At 38.8% G+C, this 24072-nt stretch overlaps 1 protein-coding gene across 1 annotated transcript; it reads left to right on the top strand.

The window, feature by feature from the left end:
- Nucleotides 1-4234, top strand: irf8 (interferon regulatory factor 8). Its single transcript, XM_067590969.1, has 9 exons — nt 1-151; nt 302-505; nt 862-1045; nt 1256-1356; nt 1630-1687; nt 2118-2165; nt 2319-2714; nt 2834-2949; nt 3152-4234. Exons 2-9 carry the CDS (start codon nt 335-337, stop codon nt 3347-3349), a joined length of 1272 nt encoding a protein of 423 aa, XP_067447070.1. The 5' UTR covers nt 1-151; nt 302-334; the 3' UTR covers nt 3350-4234.
- Nucleotides 4235-24072: the final 19838 nt, after the last annotated feature.

Genomic DNA, 24072 nt, shown 5'->3' with positions numbered 1-24072 from the left:
AAATCATCTCGCACCTATTTCATTCACTGCACAGGGCACAATAAACCTGACAGGCGCGTGTTAGTGAGATCTCACATTAAATCTGTCAGTGAGCCATCTATCAACTCTGGATAACACATATAGGGCCACGATCTCAACTGCCTGTTTATCTGTAAGTGCTTTTACTTTTCATTTGTTTTTGAAATGACGTAAAGTACAATGTATTAGTTTTGCCTTGACGAAAGATCAAATTATAATAGTTTAAACACACATAAATAGCAATGATTTATATGTTATTAAGAATCATGTCCGTCCCGTTTAGGCATATCCGTGAACAATCCAAAACCAAGACAAGATGTCAAACTCGGGAGGTCGCAGACTGAAGCAGTGGCTGATGGAGCAGATCCAGAGCGGGCAATACTCCGGACTCTTGTGGGAAGATGACAGCCGCACTATGTTCCGAATTCCATGGAAACACGCAGGGAAACAGGATTACAACCAAGAAGTTGACGCGTCCATTTTTAAGGTTTGACAAATAGATTCAATGGAGTTTTGGTTTTACGCGCAGTGCTGCGTAAAATGGATTGTGTTGGATTAGTCTAGCGCTTTTTTTCTTTTTAAATCAGGCCAATCATGTCCGAATGGAAAATGTCGTTTAGTAATTTTGGCCATAAAACGTTTCACTTAAATAACAGGGCGAAGTATTTCATTTCTACCTGCTCAAACTTTGACGCAATGCAATAATATATGTCATCTTTCCTTTCTGTTTTTCTTTCTTTCTTTTTTCTTTCTTAAGGAGAGTTTTTAAAAAAGAAGAATCAGTTTAATATTTTTTCTTGAAGCATCAAGCTTTAACACAATATTTGGCTTCTTCCTCCACAGGCATGGGCTGTGTTTAAAGGCAAGTTTAAGGAAGGGGACAAAGCTGAGCCTGCAACATGGAAGACGAGGCTGCGCTGTGCCCTGAATAAAAGTCCTGACTTTGAGGAGGTGACAGAAAGGTCGCAGCTGGACATCTCTGAGCCCTATAAAGTCTACCGAATTGTACCTGAGGAAGAGCAGAAGAGTGAGTTCATGAATATTGTAGGGTATATGTTAATTTCTTTAGTTTAAATCCAAAACATATCTCCATTATCCAACTGCCAGCAAGTAATCTTCTTTGACATTTGAGCAATGCATGATGTAGGATAATATTCCTGGGTTCCTCATTTAACAATTGTGAATGGTGAAAGGACAGTGCATTAAGAGTCATAATGTCTCTTTGTTCTGTCCACAGATGGCAAAAGCTCAGTGATGGCCATGACAGCTACCACCAGCTCTGGTGATACTACTGACATGGACTGCAGCCCTGCAGAACTAGAGGAGTACATTAAAGAGGTGAGACTGATTCTTACTTCAAATCATTTATCTATCTGTATTTCTCACCTCTATTTCTGCCCCCTCTCACGTCTCTTCAAAGATGCCGCTTAGCTTTTGTGTTATTTTCTTTCTGACTACCACACTGTGCTGTCTCCTCCAACACTTGTTGCACTGAGCATGCACAACCTCCCACATGATCTTCATTACTGTCAGTTGTACCTTACAGTGCTGTACAAAGGTGCTTGGCTGATCATTTATCAGACAACTTATTGCCTTATCGTCTTGTTGCAGGAGGAAGGCTGTAGCATCCAGGCCAGTCCAGAGTATTGGTCCCAGGGCAGCATCAATGGTAAGACAACCTTTTCTTCCCACTTTACAACACAACACACTTTTCTCTGATTACATTTAGCCATTCACTGTTCAGGCAGTGTTGTTGATATATGTTGTTTATCCACTTCTCTCAAGTACGACTCTTAGTTCCGTCTTTTTGAGACATGAGCTTTAATGTCTTTGAAAATAACCACAGTGGAAAGCTTAATGACACGTCCCTGCAATTGTGGGTGCTAAGTAGAGGTTATTTGCTTGTCTGTTGAATTCTGCAATGGAGGAATTGACTAACATCCTGTCGAACTTTGCTGACTAAGGGGATAATTTCTTTGTAAGATCGTGCTAGAGAAATGGTATTTCTGATGATGTGGCAAAATAATGACATGACAGTGTGGTCAGTGATCACTTAACCATGTCCACAGCCTAACTCAGCTCTTCCTTCTCTGATTCAGCTTTCCCAGTGCATCAGGAGCCATTGCCATCAGGCACTCCCAGCTCAGGTATTGATTTTTATTGTCCAAGAATGCATCATAATTAACATCAGATCTATAGTTAAGTATGGACAGTAATGATGGCTTCAGGATACATGTATCATGTTTTTGACATTTGCAGTTGTTTTTCTTGCAAAGCTTACCAAGTATCCTCCTCTCCAGCTTTCTCCCAGATGATGATCAGTTTCTACTATGGAGGAAAGCTGATACAGAACACACCGGTAATTCATCCTGAAGGCTGCCGGATCGCTCCGTGCCAACAGCACCTGGGTCGTGGCGCCCTCTACAGTTCAGAAAGCATGCAGAGTGTTTATTTCCCCCCTGCTGAGGTCATTGAGTATGAGCGCCAGCGCCATGTCACACACAAGCTTCTTGGCCACCTTGAGAGAGGTGTTCTGCTCCGTGCCAATCAAGAAGGCATCTTCATCAAGAGGCTGTGCCAGAGCCGTGTCTTTTGGAGTGGGCTGGGTGAAGTGGGCTCACAGTATGGCCCCATGCCTTGTAAACTTGAGAGGGACGCTGTGGTCAAGATTTTTGACACAGGAAGGTTTCTTCAAGGTGAGCGTCCATGTTAAGCTTATGAAAAGAAGTCTAAATCAATGCAAAACACATACAGGTCTTAGCAAATCCTAAAGCCTAAAAAAATGTTCCTGTTCCATGTGCCTTGTATGTTCCAGCTCTTCAGCTATACCAGGAGGGTCAGTTTCCAGCTCCTGATCCAACAGTGATTTTGTGTTTTGGAGAAGAGCTCCATGATCTCAACAATGCCAAGAGCAAACTGATAATTGTGCAGGTAAGAACAGTCAAGTTATGACATTTTTACATCCTAACATGTGTCTTATTTACAGTAAATATCAATGTCTTTAGTAGATGCCTGATCGAGCAACATAAATATCCAATATTTCCTCAGCCTTGAAATGAAATACTTAGTCCTAAGACAATACAAATACAATATATAGATAACTAAAACTCTCTGTCTCCTCTGTCTGTGGCAGATTACTGTGGTGAATTGTCAGCACCTGTTGGAGGCAGTGAACATGCGCCGCCCCCAGCCCTTCTGCAATAACCCCAACCTGGAGATGTCTGATGAGGTGGCCTCTGACCAGATGGCCCGCATCTACCAGGACTTGTGCAGCTATAGCGGCCCCCAGAGGCCAGCCTGCTACAGGGACAACATGCCCATCACTGCCTGAACTGTGAGCAGTTACAAACCTGACAGGAGCTCCTCAGCATGTTCTAAAGTGAATGTACAAAATATTAGAGACATTCCATGTTTTTCTGTCATACACTGACTGAATCCAGGTAAAAACCAGTATCACAGTTAGACTTTTATAACAATCACAGTGGAGACATAATGATAAGGAGAAACAAATCAGCCAGAGTAAGTAACTGTAAGTAAGTAATATTAGGATGCCCCTAATATTTTGTATATCGGTACTTTTTATATTTTTATATGTAGCGCTAACACTGACTCTGTGTCTAAAGTCTGCTTTATTATTACAATAGAGTGTTATGTGAAAAAGTGAAAAAAGTGGCATATGCAATAAGACTCATTTATTACACACAACTCCACTGTGGTGTAAAGCTTTAAGAACATATTCAACCACATTACTTAACAAATCTGAGAAACGTCTTTAAATTTCTGTGAAACTTATTATTTTGGATTTTTATTTTTATTATGGACATCTTCTTTCTCATCTATATCTTTATAAACTCTTACTCAAAAGTTTAATTGCAGTATGTCAACTGACTAATGTATAATAGGTAATTTAGCTCTTAAAATGGAATTTTATTTTTACATTACAATTTTTTTTTCTTAACTGTTTTTTTGTGCTATTGAGCTACTTATTTCTTATAAGATGACCATTTGAATTTTAGACCAAATCAACATATTTTTCTATTTTTTCAGTAAATAAAACAATATTCATACGAGTTGATAAAAGATAAGGGATTTAAGATGCAATGTGGCATTATATTATCGATAGGTTTTACTATCAGACTGTTTTGCTTGACCTTTATTTTCATAATTTTTTATAACTGCATTTCTAATAAAAGTGAGTTTTTACTGAACTACACAACTTGTCTTTATATCATCACATTGCTGTTGATTTCATTTTGATTGCTGAATTATTACACAAGTGATGAATATGAAATTGTGTTAGTAACAGATTAGTCTTCTAGGCAGCTTTTTCAGCCATTTCATGTATTTTGTACAGTATTAAAATCAGTGTTGAGACTTTACCCTACACTTATTGCAAAACCACTTGATGATAACATACTGTAACTTTGTCAACAACACACATGAACATGACCACACTAGATCAAATTTAAAGTCTAGGCAAGCTGATTTTCAAAACATACTAAAATAAATGAAACCTAGTGTCAGGTGGGGGGAAAAGAATATATCTAAGAACTAAAAATGCAAAAAACAGCAGTACAATTCTTTAAATTTCCTGATATCGCCATGAGTAGATGTCAGAAGTGTTGTTCAGAACATCCAGTTCCCTACAGTGAACACGGCATGTTTTCTGTCTGCTTGTTTCAATGCTTGAGTGACAGTATCGTGTTTGATGGATAAAACATTCAAATCTGCTAGACTGTTCTAATGCTTGTGCCATCACATCAAATAGAAAATTCTCGAAGTCTTGTGCATAATTATATAGACATTTACTCATAATTTGGTCTGATATATTTCTAATCTTGATAAGATATTCAAGAACTTGATTAGTATTTGAATTATAGCTCTCGTGCTTTGAACAATGCTTGGCTGCACAAGATACAAATGTCTGTGAGGTTGAAGAGTTTAAAGCAAATTTCATATTTATGCAGACATAACAATACAATGTAAACATAAGATTCCATATTGTCTTTTTAGATATTGAGGAATTACAAAGTATTGATTTGAAAAACTTGACTGAAAAAAAGTTCACATTGTTCAGTGATTGTTACTTCAGCCACAACAAAGTGCTTTACATTTTACAGGGAACTCCACCACTGAGAATGTAATTAACTATGAACACATACTGTTTATTACTCTGGCTTGGGAATGATGAAACTAAAACATTGTATGAAAGTAAAAGACGGATCTAGACTAAAGTAGGGAAACTCTCGGACACTCCCCCTTTCCCTCCGATGACTAACAGAGAAAAGAAAGGAAGAGATGTGACCAATTTGTGCCAAATGATTAAATGATTCACAGTTGAGACAAAATCAACCCATCCGCTTCTACAGTATTGGCATTTAAAACCAGGGAGCAAGACGACAATATCATCTCACACGTCAAAAGTGGAAATATCAGCAGGGAAGTGTGTAGAATATGTTTGGATGTAACCATTATGTAGACACACACACACACACACACACACACACACACACACACACACACACACACACTAATGCTACTAATGCTAAGAAACATTTTCACTTCCCCAATACAAAAGCCATGGGTTTCTAATGGTCATTTTAAAATGTTGCCACTCATACTGTACTACTGTAAGGTGAAATAAGTTAAAAGAAAGGCAGGCTCTCAATGAAAATTACATGAATAAATATAGGTTAAATGAAAAATAACACACATATGATAACATAATTATATGTAATGACCTTAAATAACATTAAATACCACTTCTACCATCATGTGGTGAATTAGTGGTGGATTAACTTTTATGAGACAGGTTTGGGAAGTTGAGTAAATCAGTTTTTCAGAATTTATTTTAAAAGATCTACTGAAGGTCTACTGAAATGACTCATACAGAGATCATAGTGTAGGATGTCATGTGCTTGTCAGATGACATCTCGGGATAAAACCACTTAAATTAGAATAATTAATGAATGGTTCGCTGAATAAGAAACACAGATGGAATATTGTGTCTATGTGCAGGTGCCTGTGTGTGTGTGTGGTTTTTTGTATGGGGGAGTTCTCTCTAAGTTCCACAGAACAGGAACTTACTTCAAAAACTGTCACAGGAAGCTGACTCTCCCCCCACCCCCAAATAGCATGTCTGACGCTGGATTGATACAATGTATTTATGGTCCATAAAACATACATACAAAGTAAAATCAGGGATATGATTATTGTCCTTGTGAACTTGGAATTATGGGCTTAAACAGTATCTGGTTTCACATTTTAGGTTGAATAAAAAATATCAAAAATCCTGAACCATAGAATTAAGAATTGTTTTAAAAGGACAAACAGATGAATGATTGCAATTTTTTTAGCTACTTGAATATTATTTAATTGTGAAATTTAATGAATCTAATGAATTCTGAAGCATTTTAAGATTACAATAAACATATTGTGGTCCAAACAAATTGAGGATTGAAGGCCTGAAACTCCAAGTGTGAATGTATCTACTTTATATGTTTTTCTTTGTGATGTACAATGAGGGACTGCTCATTGGTCCAAAGGCCCATTATTCCGAAATCCCAATAGTTTGAAAAATGTCCCATTGGACCAAACGCCCATTGTCTAATGGCCCATTATCCTGAAAACAAAAGCCACTGCTCCAAAGGCCCATTGCTCTGAAAATACAAACTCTGGAGTTGGAGTTCAGTGACTACTTTCCAGGCTCCGTTAACATATTGGTCAATTTAACAGATAACGTATAAATCATAACATAAATCATAACGTATGACTTTGTATGACTTCTAAAGAAAGACTTCATTTCAGTTCAATGCAGTACAATGTGAGGTAGCTGGAGCCAGAAGCCAGTTTGACTAGCACAGCACAAAGACTGGAAACAGGAAAGAAACAACTAGCCTGGTGCAGTACGATTGTAATGAAATCTTCCAACAGACACCTCTAGAGTGAATTGTTGTTTTTACACTTCATTTTTGGTGAGATTAAATAAATAAGATATAACATGTTATTCGGGCTTTGGGAGGGAAGTAGAGCTGTTGCCTTTGGACAGAGCCAGGCTAGCTGTTTCCCATTTCCAATCTTCATGCTAAGCTAAGCTAATCAATGGCCAGCTCTAGCTACATATAAATATGTAGCTAGAGCTGGCCATTATATTTATGTTTAGTAGATATTTACCATACACACATGAGGTGTGTGGTATCGATCTTATGTAATTCACAGCAAGCGAGTGAATTAGTGTATTTCCCAAAATATTAAACAATTTCTTTAAATGTACTGTAAATGTGTATGATATGTATGACAAACATTTCTAATGTTTTGTTCCAGACACCACAGGGAGTCAGAGCTGTACAGTAACTTAATATGTTCATTTAAAAATTTGACTACTTCACTTGTATATCTCCAATTTTTGAGACCATAAACTTCTATTTTGTACCATTACAGCAGGAAATATTGTAAAGTGTACTCCACAATTCTTTTTTTTTCACCTCAAGATACCAGTTAGAAGGGAAGAGAAAGCAAGACTTTACAAGCACTTTAAGAGGAAGAACCACTTTTCAGAGAGTAGTTTTACTTTTGGTAATCACTTGCTCGTAAATGCTTTGTTTTCTTTTAACAAAATATTATATTGATATTGAAGTACAGTAATGGATTTTTCCCATCTCTGCAGGGAGTGCAACAGGAAGAGAAGGAGACACATGCTTGTGTACATTTCTGCTAACTGAGTCTCTTTTCTGCTCACTTTTCCAGCGTCTGCAATGTGGTTCTCTTTGTATTGCAACATCTCTTTGTGGCGTCTGAGGCTTCCCACAATAAACCATTAGAGACAAGTGACAAACAGTCCTGATGTTGCCATCAAACGTAACCATGGCCATCTGCTCCATAGCATTTCAATATTCTGTGTTCTACAGAAGAGAGACACTTAAAGGAAGCAGCTCCAATGTCTTGAAAAGCAGCGCTTCAAGGAAATCAAGCAAAAAAGAGGAATAACTGCAAATTGAAAGCTTTTCCTGATAGATTTAAGGTATCGCTTTTTTTTGAAGGGGGGGAGGGGGGTTGACTTTGTTTCCTGAATTGTTTGTATATGCTGACTCCACAGTCCTTTCAAGCAATATCCCTAAACTTGGCTGCAGGCTCTCTGCACTGACCTTTCAGATCTGTTGTCATCCCATTGAACATGTTGTTTGATTATTTGTGGTTTAGTATATTTTTCAAGATTTTTGTAAATCTTAAAAAAAGTCTGAAACCAATTCACTGACATGTGAGTGAGATAAAATGTAATTTATAAAGAATACTCTTTACCCTGAACAGGTTGTGTCATGCAAGCCGTGGTGTTAAAGGCGTTGGTGGTGTCTCTGGGGACAACGCTGGTTTAGAATCAGTGTGGGTGAGATGAGAATAGGCATCCAGAGAGGAACTGGGAGAGCACTGAGGACGCTTTCAGTGGAGAGACAGGTGGACGGGGAGCCCACATCCTGGGATGCAGGGAGAAAGCCACCTAACCACACATGTTTTGTACACACACAGACACACACCGTGGTAGCCACTGATCAAGGATCATATCCTCTAATCAGTATCAGTTCATGTCCCTCAACCCAATGGTCCCTCAAGCCTTGTGCCTATACGGAGGTCTTCTCCTGGGTTAACTGTTAATTTTGTAGGATAAAGACCTGTAAACATGATCAGACATGAATGTATAAGAAATCTAAATCTTCAGAATCTGTCATTATTAAAGACAACAGGAGGTTTTTAAGAAACACACAAAAATTGGAATATGTGTGGCAGGGAAGGTTTGACATGTAAAAGTGAAGATGAGGAAGTTTGCTGATTTACGGGAAAGTGGTTTCTTGTAACCTGCGTCAAGATTTCTGTTTTCAATTTTTCCCTCATTTTCTAAGGAAGCCCTTGTATACTGCCTTCTGTCACACTAACCCCCCACCCACACACCCACACACACACATACACACACACACAGTCGTACTGTTTTTAACATTTAACTTGCTAGTGCTCTGGGCCTCACAAGTATAATCAAATGAGAGCACAAAGGTTTCTTTATGGCTATTTTTGTGAAGATATCTTCATTAGAGTGACTCACTGTCATTGATTGATAAATGTCAGCAGCTAACATTTGTCCGTTTCTGTTGAGCTACAATCATGAATTTATTAGCTGATCAAAGAGAAAATTAATCAGCAGTGATTTTGATAATGCAATAATCCTTAAAGCAAGATTTTCAAGCAAAAATGTCAAAAATTCATTGGTTCCAGCTTCCCACATGTGATTAATTTTGGATTTTCATACTCCTCTATGATAATAAACCAATTATCTTTGTACATTTGGAAAAGTAAGCATGGGCTCCGAAAACATGTGTTAGACATTTTTCACAATATTTGCTAACATTTTACAGACCACGTGAATAATCCATTAATTGAGAAAATAATATGTAGATTAATTGATAATGAAAATAATGTTACTTGAAACCCTAATGTTTTTATACACATTTTAAAGAAATCATAGGCCTGGATTAAATGGGCTGGGCTCATTGTGTCAATATCAGTGGGTGAGGGGAAAGCTGAAAATTGCATCAGTCTCTGTCCTGGTTGCTGCACTCTTTGACAAGAATGATCCCTGACCGCCTGATCTGTCTCTGGACAGGAAACACAGGAAGGAGCCCAGGAAGATGTTCCAGCACATAACTTCTCCCCTGAAAAGAGGAACAGACAACATGCAGACCTGCTGTGTGTGCATGCCATTTGTAAACTTTGGTTTATATGAGTGAAACATGAATGGGAGGGAATCCACCGAGATGTAATGAGAAAGTCACTAAATGTTTTGACATTATTTTTCAGTGCCCAGAAAGTTTTATATCACAGGATTACTCTAATTACACCCAAGCATTTTCTATTTTTTGTGCAAAGCAGGAATGTACAGACTGGATATCTTGAAGAAAGGTCCTAAGAAATGATTTAACTCAGATGTAAAACACCTACACAACAGTACATGACTTATTTGCACAGAAATACTGATGAATTGTTAATAACTAACCTGGTGTATTTCTGTTTCATATTCAAGTAAAACAAAACTTATCAGTAACAAAAGAAGGTGATGAATGTTGAAATGGAGGGGAAGACCAGGGTGGAGTGACAGTCCCTGGGGAAACAGAGCCAGGGGAGCATGAGCGCTGTATTGACATGTGGCTCACAGCTCAGTGCTCACTTTGTGTTTGTGTGTGTGTGTGTGTGTGTGTGTGTGTGTGTGTGTGTATGGTGTGGTGTGTGTGCGTATGCAAAGTGCAGAGATGACGGGATGTGGGTAGCCAGAAAGGTGATAGTTATGAGGTAACAGAGAGATACCTGAGAAACGGATTTGCTGCTGCCTCAACAGATATTGTGAAATTACTGCATTTTTGAACGTATGCTGAATATGAAAATTGTCATAAAAACCCCGCAGACATACATATTTAAGGACAAAATACTTACTAAAAAATACTGATGCTTCCTAAGAACATTACTGATATTTTAGGATACTGCTGCACACAGAAAAAGGCTAAGACAAGCAATATTTGCACCAAAACATACAGCAGACATTGTACACTGCTTTGATAATCTGTGAGTATTTCTGTTTGCATTTTTTGTATGGTATGTGGTTGATTATATGTAACTCTGTGATTGATTGAGGAACAGGATCCTTGTGGTTTGAAACCTTGTTTCCAACTATAATCGTTACACCGACCGTACAAGTCACGTTGATTACACAACCTCTTTCTGAGTAAGAAGCCACAGACTGGCCAGGCAACAGGTGCTGCTGGGATGGAGATTATTTAAAGTTGCTCTAAAATGGTTCCAGTACAGCTGAAGGAGCCTGTGGGCCAAGCTGTCTGTCAACCACATGCCTCAGTAGAAAGTACAGTGACAGTACATACTTCCCCCTTTGAAATGCCAGAATCCAAACATGACCATCACAAGACTAAGGTGGAATTACCTGTTAAAAGCAGTGCTAGCATCATTCATGCAGTGAATTTGTTTAGTTAATGTCAGTTATTTGGAAATAGTGAGGCCGGCTGTATTATCTTGGATTTGTTGATTGCGTGAAGATGAACATGATGCATTGCTAAACATGCATTTTGACAAAATTTGGATTGCTGGAGGGAAACTTAAAACTAAATCCTCTAGATGGGAGAAAGTGTGAACAATTTGCATGTTTAAAATCAGCAACCCGGTGAAAAATTCAAGTATATTTTTATCACAAGATTTGCATGTTGCCGTGTTCCGCTGTGTCCCATAGAAGACAGAAAAGGTAACAGCCCTGACGCCCACTGAAGCAGATCTTCTATGGCTAGTTAACCATGATAGTTTGCAAAGTTTTCAGTTCACATCAATAGAGAGCGCATTGGGGAAAATCCTGCTTATGTAAAAATGGGCAAAAAGTAAAGCTCATGTCATAAGAGCACTTAAAGAATGAGAAGGAAATAGTGAAACTTATGAAAAAGAGGAAACAGCTTATTGTTGGGAGATGACCCATTGTTGAAAGATATTTCATTAGTTGTTATATTTCTAAAGTGATTTTTACTTGTGTTTTTGCTTTTAAGGTTTTAGCATTGCATGAAAGGCAAAGAGCTCAAACAAAACCACACTAGGGAAAGCCTGTAAGGATTTATTTTATACAGATTTATATTGCCATCTAGTGGCAGCATAAAGCCACAGATTATTCACATATTACATTTGTTTGCATACATTTATAACTAATTTATAACTATAAATATGGCTTTAAGCATTGAAATATATACATAATATATTTTTAATCTCATACAAGTACACATGAAGGCCTTTATTCAGTTCAAAGAAAAAGTACTTATCTATTTCTGGTTGAACATCTAACTTAAAGTGTTTTTTAAAGTTTTTTTTTTTTCCCTGTGTTAACTCTGTTAGCAGTCTTCATTATAATGATATTATGATCATTTGTTTGAACACTTTGTTTTATATTTTTTAAGTTTTGTATTTACTTTTTCTGTTTTCGTTAATATTTTCATTGACTTACTGTACCATCAATAGAATAATGTTTAAAACACATGGTATTCAGGGTCTAAATAAATTGAACTGTGGAATGGAAACTGTATATTGTGCTTGCCAAAATATATTTTCATATTTTTTTCCCCAAATGCCTACTTTGTGCCTCTGATAACAAACAGGTTACGGCTCTACTTGGCAGTGTTGCTCATCTCGATGCACGCTACAGTCACTTCCATTCCCTCATTTTCCAAAGTGAGTCCTTCAGGAAAAGCAGATTACATCTATCTTTGTGCATTCTGGGCAAATTGTTTATTTGTTATTTCTGCTACATTTAAAACCCAGAGAGGACATATACCATGATCACCAGAATTGCAATTGCACTACAGAATATGGTGCACACACACTTTGTATAGTGGTTATAACACTATAATAACATTTATACATGTAGCGCTATAATTTGACCCAATTAGAGAAATAACAATTATTTTGCACTGTCTGCAACAATCATTTCTTACTGCTACAAGGTGGCAGTTTCAACAGAGAAATCTATGTTGTGTTTATTCAGTGTTGCTTTTGCAACTTGACCACTGTGACCTTCTCTGTCAGTCATCTCCGTTGTTATTTCAACAATTACAGCTAAGCACAAAGGAAAAGCAAACAGGAAAAAATAGATAAGGTAAGAGATTGTTGCTGTGAAAGCAGATGTAAGAGTCTCAGTGGAGGTTATTAAGAGAAAGTCATAGGGGAGGTACACACATTAACTGAGATTGTGGTCTTGCGAAGGATACTGAAATCTGATCTTATCTGGAAAACAGTCATCAAATAAAACCACCACACACTGATACTCATCAGAAACTCATTGTGGTTAAATATTAAGGTTACTGCTGTATTGTGTACAGATTTATAATATGAAGACAGAAACATCTGTGTTTAAAAAAAACTGATTAATGAATTTCATCTGATACATTTCCCTAAAAAATGCATATATAGAATTTGGGGAATTTAATGTTAATATTTTGATACCAAGGAGTTATGTGGGGTTTCAACAGTCTGTGACTTCCATGTCTATTTAATGTGCTTTCCTGTCTTTTTCCATTAACTTGAGTTTAATTGATGAGCCACAAAGCAGATGGTTGGGAAACCCTGGACAGCTCCAGAGATGTCTGCCTGAGTGTTTATGTGGCTTGTTTAGAAACTCTCTTTATTACTGAGTCACGCACGACAGGCAAAATTCTTTCTCTCTCTCTCTCTCTCTGTCTCACACACACACACACACACACATAAACACACACACACACACATATACACACAGATACACATTTCCAAGACTTTCCACATTCAGCCTAACGATGATCTCTACCTCATCTACACCCAATTACTCACTGACCCTAATTGAATACTTGGCAGAGAGTGCGGGTGGTGATGGCGTGCACTAAGCTAAGGAATCATCAGTCTTGTTCATTGGCCCCATTAGGTTACCCAAGTGACTTATGATGTCATCATGTAGTAAAGATGAGGAAAAAAATAGAACTGTCTCATAACGAAAGTGCTGCTTATGCTTTTTTTTTTTTTTTTTTTTTAATCTCAGTGATTTTAGAGCTGAGTACTGTCTCCAACTTGTTCACATGTTCATTTCATGGTTGTGTGAGAAAAGTGCTTCAAGTTGTTTTTCAGTGTTATTTTGAGCATGAAATTGAGAGTTCCTTCAAAGTTTGGGGATGTGAGAGTACCTTTTGTGGTTTGAACAAGCATGTTTCCATGAGAGAGGGGCTTTTTTCTTGTATCTCACGTGGAAAGAGGTTCTCAGTTATATTTTGATGTTGCAATACACTGAAAATATACAGTATGTACCCGCAGTTTCAGAATGTGAAACTGTGAAACTTTGACCTTGAACCTAAAAAGGTCATACTGGTTCCCATTCTATGGGAACAAAGGCCACTGACACTCACAAAGTTTACCAAATTATCTAAAATTTTGAAAATTTAACGCCTTCCCCTGCTCACACTCACACACACAATCACATTTACACTCAACACTGGCTCACTGGGTGCATCATCCTGTCATCACATCCTCTGATGACAAAGACTGTCTGTAAATATACATGAGTAGTGTGTATGCAATGAAGCATTGAGGAAAAAACAGGCTGTATTTTGGTTGCACCATATACGGCATTAGTCGTCATTTGGTTTGGAGAGGGGACAGCTGTGGCCGAAGATTGACTCCACTTCTCCTTAAAGGTATACTATGCAGGATTTGTCGGTTGGCGTTTGTAAACACAACATTCAAAGTTGGCCCCTCCTCTCTGGCTCAATGACACCAGAGTGAGATAGACAGAGACTGAGACTGGTCGAGCAAACTAGAGAGTGAATCGAGAGACTGAGTGGCGGTAGCGAGAGCAAAGCACTGAATCACGTAAATAAAACATTATTTTCTGATTGTTTCACAGCGGTTATGTTCTAAAGTACAAATAAACACGCCCACACCTCCACACAACCCTGCGGGAAGGTGCTGCAGTGGCGGTGAATGCAGCCCCCCAGACACAGACAGAGAGCAGAGGAGAGTGACAGAGACAGCGATGTAACCTGGTCATTACGCTACGAGTCCTGACCTAACACCCTGTGCACTGTTATTGGCTGGGGGCTACACACCCATTGTGCAAAGGTTGATGCACAGAAAAGCAAAATAATAAGAAAATACAGGCAGAGGCACAGGCAGGTCTCTGTAGATGCATACACTGCCATGCACTTCCAGTAGGTCATAAGTGATGATTGAGAGGGATTATTTTTGTATGAGCCTATGCATTGTTTTTTTATGAAAATCCTATACCTTTAAAGCTCAGCCAAGGCAGCTGAGCTCTCAGCCTCTTCATCGCATCCTGAATCCAGGAAAAAATGAGTGTGGAGCAGAAGTGAGGACCAGGTCCGCCTTCAGCCTCTCCCATGGGGTGAATTACGATTTCCCGAGTAAAGCTGAACCCAGGGAAACAGTCTGAACGGTCATCCATCAGCCTGGGTGTCTGCATCCTCCTGAACAATGTGTGACCCCTGGGCGCAAAGAGGGTCAGAAGAGGGGTGACTTCCACCTTCATGCACACACATACATATCACAAACATGCTCACACGCACACACACCACACCTACACACAACACCCTGCCCTGAAGTGAGAAGTCTGCAGAGTAAACCATGTCTGGGGAAAAAAATCCTGACTAGATGACGGATTTCTTTTTGTATCAACACAACTAAAAACTGTATGCCCTGTTGATGTAAACCATCAGCACTTGACTCTACAATTTTGCAGTTTTTATTCGTCATATACTAAGTCTTTAGTCTGTTTTAGCACTCTGTATTACGAAATATAACAGACTGACTTATATACACCAATGACTCATCAAGAGAAGTGGATATAATAATAATAATATGCAAAAACTTGTCATATGATCTGCTGGTCTTGATATTCATTCCTCTTTCTAGAAGCTTGCATGTTTCTCGGAGCACCAAGCTTTCTTATTAAAATGTATTAAGTGTAAGTAATTTTAATCATAGTGTATTTAATACACCTGTTTATCATACATGTGTAGTAAACCTAGAAAATGTACATTCTTCACAATGGCAAAACATAAATGCTATAATGCAGTCTCATACATGATGAATTAACAGTGCAGTGTTGGTAGCCATACTGTATAAGTACAACGTTATTAAGTTCAGACTAAAATAATCAGAATATTTCTGCATTACATCTGAAAAGGAATCCTGATATGACTAGATAAAACATACTGGGTACATTCATAGGTATTTACTGTTTGTATATGTAAAAGAGTAAATATTAAATCATTCTTTTATTTAAATGATTAATACATTAAATAAAATAAACCACAAGATTCTACAAAAAAGAAAAGATCGCTATAAAGATAAAATTCCATTCTTTCCTTCTTTCATCATTTGTGCTTTATTATGTGGTTTTTCTGACCCCCTCCTTTTTTTTTTTTTTTTCTGTTTTTTTTTTTTGTCTTTGTGGAGGTTTAGGTCCACATCTTTTTTCATACTGATGACTTTTTCATGACAGTACATTTTTCCTTAAGGCAGCAATTATGGGCCTAAAGCAGTCTAAATCTCTTGAGCTCTGTCTAATTTTGGAAGATTAAAACTCCAAAATTCACAAAAATTAAAAGGAAAAAAAGACTTTTGTCTATGATCAAGTGTTCCATTTTAGGTAAGAAAAAATGTACCCCATACCATCATTATGTGGCACATGTTGGGCCATAGCTTTGATTTTAATGTGTAAAACTAAAACAACTTACAGACACACAAGGAGGCCTGAGTTGAATTTATTCTGGTGCCTGATACGGTTCTTCAGGCCTGCCGATGACCCCAGCAGCACAGTGGACTGATCGTTGGTCTGATGGTCATTAAACATGGCTGGTAGGTGGGAAGGTTTATAGTGCTGTGTAGACCAAGTGGCAGTGTGAGGAGGGATGGGATCTATCTATATCTCTGTCTGGGATCCTGACAGCTCTGGCTTTAGTCTGCACCCAGACCTCCTACATGCTTGTCTCACTGTTTACTGCCCCCGCCTCATGCTCCTCCCTCCACTCATCTATCATTTCAGCAGGACCACACGCACATACATGACATACACAAATACAAATACATATACCCTAACTCAAAATCTCAGGGTAAAGGTTATTATCTCTTGATTATAACCTTACCCTAAAGCAAAGTCACTGTCAGCCAAATGTTACCATAACTGCGATCCTACCTGAAACTAAATATAATCTAACTTTTAAACTAAAACTTAAACATTTGACTAACCCTTTGAAGATGCTAGGATGAGAAGAGAACATCCTCTCTTTGAAGGTCTTAAATTCAACTGGTTCTCACAGGGACTGCAAAACAAGAGCACACACACATAATAGCTGTTCTAGCCGTACTCTAATTTTGACCTCCCCTGCGTCATCAGGCTCCCCCAGTACAGATGTGTCATAGGGAGAGAGATTGGAGCTCATTCCACAAGTAATTTCCTGTAATAAAAGAGCAGTTTGAGATGATCTGCTCTGGGTGAGCTGATGCCAGCCAGTGATACCTGGACACCGGGGAATTCTGCCCACGTCTGACCTCAGAAAATGTTGTTCACACACTGTCATTAATGGGCTTTTACTGGGCTTTATAAAGCTAAATGTAGTTTAGTGACTCATAGTATATTTTGTGGTCTTTAAAGTACAAACATCGAGTATGTATGGTGTCAAAAGAACAAGATTCGTCAGAGGAATGTACATTTTAGAGCTGCTCCTCAGTCTTCTGGTAGAAAAAGGGGAGATTGTTAAGGTCTACTTAGAAAGCAGGAAGAACACCCCCCCTCCACACACACACACACACACACACACACACACACACACACACACACACACACACACACACCTTCTACCCTCCATTTTCTTTCTTGCCCTGTCCATACATCATTAGCCAGGCTGACTGCAGCTCCAGGCCCATACATATACACTCACCATAACCCTACCCCTAACCCTTCAACCCAACCTGCCTTCTCCTCTCACCTTTCCCACATTAACAGACTTCCTGGGAGAGCTGGAGCAGCACTTTTCTCCTCTCTCGCTCTTTCTCAGGAAATGACTTCTATCTCTGGCTGCATGCATACTTGTGTGATGTTGTCTTTTTTTTTTTTTGCACTTTTTTATCACTCTGCTAACCCTTGTGCACCGTGAAGGCATCCATCTGTTTGGCTGGGAAATAGTGATCTGCTGGGTTACTTACATCTCTAATTCAGTGCAAATGTGTGAGATAGTGGGTGGAGGATTTTATTTGGAATAGGTGTTTTCCACATAGTCCACAGAATATATTGTCAACAATTATCACTGGGAATCATTTCTCAGTAGAAAATAGTTCCACTGAAATCTGTTCATATTTCATAAAGTCTCATAACTAATGGGGACTATTTTCTATGAAGGACATGTTGCTTTAAACTTTTTTTAAGTTTCAACTTTTCAAATATAATTTCTCAGTTATTAATCTGCATGGTTTGGATGAAAATGTGTGTGTTTTTTGTCATTTGCATTAACCAAACCTTTAAAAAACAAAGCTAATGAGAGAGCTACATACATTTTTCTAGTACTAAAGGTTATTTCCATGTCACTTAGCATATTCCTCTTAACACTAGGTAAGATGACATTATATGACAATGGGATTTGCTCCTTCCCTTTGTAATGTGTATGTGTGTGAGTGAGATTTGTGTGTGTGTGTGTCTTTTTTTCTTAATGTCCCTGAGGGATTACCAGAGCCAACAGATTGCTGTCTTACATGAGCATTCGCACCAGGTCACACGGACAGGATGTTGATAACATCCTGAAAAACTCCACCTCTCTCCCTCTTTTTAAAAATCTCTCTCTTTTTGTCTCCCTCCACCTTTGCATGCCCACGCTGTAAGATTCATGATAAGAAAACACAACCGAACTAACAAAAACAAACAGACGAATGCAAGGGCCTTGAGTGTATTAATGTAACAGGTTTTTATGTGACTGATCACAAAGATATGGTAGTCTTTGAGATTCATTCAGTGTCATCAGTGTCTGAGCCCACTCACTGTGCCAGACGACACTTGACTTTAAGTTCTAGGAAATGTTAGGAAATCCCACCACTGGTTAAGATGTTGAAGTTTCACTCTGACTGTTAACATTATGCATATACTCCCATACAACATCACACAGTTATATTATAGCTAAACTTACTACTCAGAGCAAAACTACAAAATAGAGAACTGCAGAAAAATGTCAAGAGGAAAAATATTTCCAGGTGGTCGTTCATCCCCATTCATAAAGAATTAAACACATTGTACTTCTGCTGTACTGACCAGTTAAACTCTTGATTTACCCAGAAATGTAGTCATTCCCTTACCAGATGCTGTGCTGTTTCACATTTCATTTTGACATGTTAATACCCACACAGCCACCGTCTTTTCTTTGGTGGCACCGGTGAAGCACAAGTCAAAGCTAATTAACCATGTTATTCATTGGCACTCATTGTATAAATGTGTTCTACATGCTTTGACATTAGATTTAGTAAGAGCGTTACGCTGTATGTACTCTCACGCCTGCTGTGGGTTGGCAGATGTCCAGCGAACTCATGACTGCTCAAGCCCCTTGTCGGGTCCAGCCTGTAGGCAGGATCTTCTGGGCCTGATTACAATACTGTCACAGAATGACAGATGAAGGCTCTAAGGAGCTCTATCTTTAGCTCTGGGTAAGGCCTCCACTACTCCAGCCTGCATTTGGCTCTTAAGGGAAGGATGGAGAGACGAAGAAGAACGGAAAGACAGAGCAGCAGATACAGAGTGAAAATAAGCCACTACATGGGAAAAAACTCACATATGTTATGGTAAGTGGTGTTGCTTTACCAAAAAGCTTTTGGAAAAAGAAGATGCAAAGATGACAGAAGAGAGTCACCTAAATTATGGCAATCTGCAAAATAAAACTTTGTCTGCAGCAGTGAGTGTCAATAGTGAGTAATGTCAGTGTATTTCTACAGTGAGTGTGTCTTGTGTGTCTTCACTCCCTATCGCTGACACAGTTGTATTGCTGTCAGTGAGGAAGACAAAGCAGCATTTACCCAGGCCTCCCTGTGTCTGTCCACCTCCCCTCTCAGGCCTCTGTTGGTTTAACCCTGGTGGGCAGCAGGCGGGCCCGACAGCACCCAGACACTATCATGTGATTTATGACGCGCTCTGAGAGTGGAGAGGAGATGACCACTCAGATTTGACCCCTGCCGTCTTATCAGCCACTCATCAAGAAGTAGGGAACACTCAGACGTGCCGTCGTTTACTCACCCACATTAAACCGTGAGACATGGCAGCACTGAGCATAGTTCGTCATAGTAATATGTTAGTTTGTCTTATTGTTATTAGTTTTTAAAGTTAGACAAATATTAACAAATATTTTAGTTTACAAATGCTGCTGAAATGATCAGCACATAGTGAGCAGCTTTTTGTACGATAACTTGGAAAGGACATTTCCCATACAGTATCTTAGCCCAATAGAGTTCATATTTTCACATTTCTATCATTTATTTTATCTGGGTGAAGCAGAAGCAGTGTTTTGTCCTAATACTGTGTGGAATATTGTTTGATAGCCTAATTCTTATAATCCATCACAGTTGGTTGTGACTAATGATTATTTTCATTCCAGATTTAATAGTCAGTTATTTTCTCAATTAATTGATTAGTTGTTTGATCCAATAAAAATTGTGAAAAGCCCAAGGTAACACCCTAAAATGTCTTTTTTTGTCCTGATCAACAGTCCATAACCCAAAGATATTAAGGTTACTGTCATAGAAGACTAAAGAGACCAGGAAACATTCATATTTGAGAAGCTGAGATTTTCTTCTCAAAAAATGACTCAAAACGGTCAATTGAATATTAAAATAGTTAGTGATTAATGTAATAGTTGACAACTAATTGATTAATTCACTAATCATTGCAGCTCTATACTGTAGTTTTCAGTAATAGTTTTAGTTTTGGTCATGCCAAACATCTGGCCCATTCCACATGGGATTGCAAAACACTGCTATCGCATCTTCCAGTAACACATGAACAAAAGCATCTGGAAAAAGAGAAGAAAAGAAAAACAAACAAACAAATAAAACAAAATCCCAAATGAACTGTTCACAGAAAATAACTATTACACATCTACCGCTTGTCCTGATAAAGGGCTTTTATCTCTTGCCATAAAAAATATTATGCCAGTGATCATTTCACCACCTTTGCATGTTTGGTATTTCACATGGCAAATGGTATCAAATATGTGGCCTAAACTTCAAGTTTAGTACATTGGCTGTGTACGAGTGTGAATTGATTACTTTAGTATGTTTTTAGTGACAATGCTGGGGTTTTTTGGGGTTTTTTTGCATTGCAGTGTGGTCTATGTCCTGTAGGGGGAGTCCTGCACAATGCTATAAAACCAAAGGCGTTTCTGTCAATTATCCACAGCACCCCACTTGGGCAAACTTGGAAAGCTACAATAGCTCATCTTCACTATACCCCCTCAACTAAACACCGGTCATGAGATTAAATTAGGAAATACTTCCTTGGTAATTAATATTTAAATACAGACCTGAGACACTAAAAAACATCTTTTGTCTAGAATTAGGACTCAGCTTCATGATGTAAAATCCTCGTTAATTCAACCATAGTAGATATTATACGTATACCTGGCGATTTCTTTTCCAACCCAAAGAAAAAGAAACATTTTTCCACAAAGTTCACCACAGAACATCTTTCAAAACAAGCACTGGGCTGGGTTTAAGGTGATGTAAACACAGATCTATTTCTGTGGCTATGACACACCGTGGTTTCTCTGGAAAAGGAACAGCAGCCCAACATTACAACAAAGGAGGCCACACAGACAGTGGCGGTTAGAGCATCTCTCTGGACCCAGACATGGACAGACAGATGGATAAAGGGATGGAGGAAAAGACCATCACTGCCAAGTACAGAAATACTACAGGCCCGTTCTTGAACTCCAAAAGTTATTCTACATGCTTATTTACAGGCACAATCACAAGTGGACATGGAAATGAGCTACTGTGTACACAATTACGTCTTTATAGGACAACAGCCACTGGTTTATGTGAGTGACTATAAAGAGGAAGAAATAATAGATAGAGTGAATTGAGTGAATTTAATTTTAGAGAATAAAGAAGTGAGAAACAAACATTTCAGAGCGCCAGAGAGGAAGAAACGAGCCAGATCACTGTGGTAAAGTCACCCTGACACAGAGACACAGAACAGGCAAAGAGCTCCCCTCGTAAACTCAGCAGTGAGACTTCAGCAGTCTGGCACAGAGCAACATACAGTGACACACACACACACACACAAACACACACACACACACACACCAGTAAATATAGATAGTTTACCATGCGTATGGACTCTGACTCATGGAGGGAATTTAATCTGTGGGTGTATCTGCGTGTGTGAGCTTGTTTTATCAGTAGTATAGTTTCTCTGGCCACCACCAGGCAGGGATTGATCAGACGGCAGACAGTTGAGGGCAGACGTCACACACATTCCTCCTCTTAGTGAGCCCCGGCCCACCCAATTTACTCCATCAATCAATGGATTAGGTGCCAAAAACTTGCTTCCCTAATCCAACAACCTCTCCTCCCACCCCCGAACACACAAATATATCACAACAGAACTTGCTCGCCTACATTGTTGACCACACTGCTGCCCATCTCTGAAGAGCAAAGGTGAATGGTGGGTGTTGTGGATGGTAGGGTAAGGTACATATCATCTAAACTTACTGTACCACACACACAAACAAGCACAAATGTGCTCATTAGATTAGAGCTCATCTCTTCTTACTTCCACAATGATGTACCAAAGGGTTTTTTGAGCAGCATACAGATTCATTCATTTCAGTCCACTTGCCAAGCGAGGTTCATAAATGACCACACATGCGCACAAATACACAATGACATGTGGAACAACACAGACATGTTTTTCTGTTCATCACCTACGTGAATATGTGGGAGTTGGAAGATAAAGAGTGGATGTTGTGCGCAAGATAGATGCATTTGTCTGGGTATATAAAAGGCTATGACGTGTCTGATTTTGCGATCCACAAAGGTCACAGGCCAAAGTGTTGTTCAGTTTAATGTCTCCAAGTTTTTCGGAACTCTCCGGTTTCAGCTTAGTCAAGACAGGAGCAGATGGCTGGTCAGTGTGTGAGGCAGAATCTGGGAGAAGGCTTCTTTTCTGGGGGAGTATACCAGAGACATAGATCATGGGAAGGCAGCTATCAGAGCAGGTCAGCCACTCAGTGGAGGCCCAGAAAGATTGAGGGATAATAGGGTTGAGGGGGGGCTGATGGCTGGCTGGTTATATCAATGATGCTACAGCATGCATTTTTTAAGTCTTTTTTCATTTGTATTTCCAGTACTATTCCATTGCTGAACCACCACGGTATTTCATTTACGTAGAGATGAAAATGTCTCCAGCTTGGTGATGACTAACTAGCCACACAAACGTCATCAGATTTACAAACAGATAGCAACAGCTATTTTTCAGACATTAACAGTGACAGCATCCCTAAACACTGATGTCATCTCTTTGTGACACTGAGTGAAATAACTTCACCATGACAGTATTCAGCAGAAATATTGAAAAGTCTGTCTGGGCTGAGAAAAAAAAGTGTCATGGAGTAGAAAGCATTCACTGATATAGATGATGATAAGATTATTGGACAAGTGTCTTGACACACAGTCTTCTCCCACTATTAGTTAGTACAGTGTATTATCAGACTGTCTGGGGTAAATCAAAGTAAAACATGTCTACTTTTCTTTTCTCCTTCATGTTACCCTACCAATCTTCAGGCCCAGCTTCTGGTTTATTTCCACCCTGTTCGGGTCAAGTGTGACGCACATTTGAAATGGCTAGGAAAATAATTGCTGCTTTTTATTGCAGTGGTGTCATCCCAACACTAGAGAAACCTCTCTAAGTAACTATTTGGGTCTCCTGCCTGGACTGTCATACTGTACTGTGCAGTGGTGGAACCGTCTTGGCCAGGAGACCAGGGCTAACACCACAGACAGAAAAAAAACACTATTCTGGTGCAGCAGAACAGTGGTATGAGGGAAGCTCTGTAAGTTGGGACTTGAGGTCAGAAGGGTTAATATAACTATATCTCAGTAAAAATATATGAATATTTATCACACTGCTACCGGTTTTCATACAATAATCACAATATTTTTCCTTGGCCATGAATGTGATCACCTCCTATTGTAACTGTAACATGAGAAAAGTGGAAGTGAAGATTATACTTTGAGACATCAGTTTATTGCTGCTTGACTTTTTTATTGTTTGCTTTCCTGAACTGCACATTGTTATGTAGTTTATACCATAATATACGTTCACTTCTGAGCAAGCTCCTGTATAATATTTTGATAAAATTAGTTATTGGAATTTACTTTGTGTATTGTATGTTTTAAAGGTTTTAAATCCATTTTTAGGAGTAAATAACATCTGGGCTGTAGTTTCTTTTACTTTCA

Source organism: Thunnus thynnus, chromosome 1 (assembly GCF_963924715.1).
Source record: "Thunnus thynnus chromosome 1, fThuThy2.1, whole genome shotgun sequence".
NCBI lineage: Eukaryota > Metazoa > Chordata > Actinopteri > Scombriformes > Scombridae > Thunnus > Thunnus thynnus.
The sequence above is the reverse complement of the archived record's forward strand: the minus strand, read 5'-3'. Positions and strand labels throughout refer to the sequence as shown.

Coding starts and splice junctions, on each gene's coding strand:
- irf8 (XM_067590969.1), top strand. CDS start 335: ATGTCAAACTCGGGAGGTCGCAGACTGAAGCAGTGGCTGATGGAGCAG. Junction 2,166..2,318: donor ATCAGGCACTCCCAGCTCAG/GTATTGATTTTT, acceptor CCTCCTCTCCAG/CTTTCTCCCAGATGATGATC. Junction 2,715..2,833: donor CACAGGAAGGTTTCTTCAAG/GTGAGCGTCCAT, acceptor TGTATGTTCCAG/CTCTTCAGCTATACCAGGAG.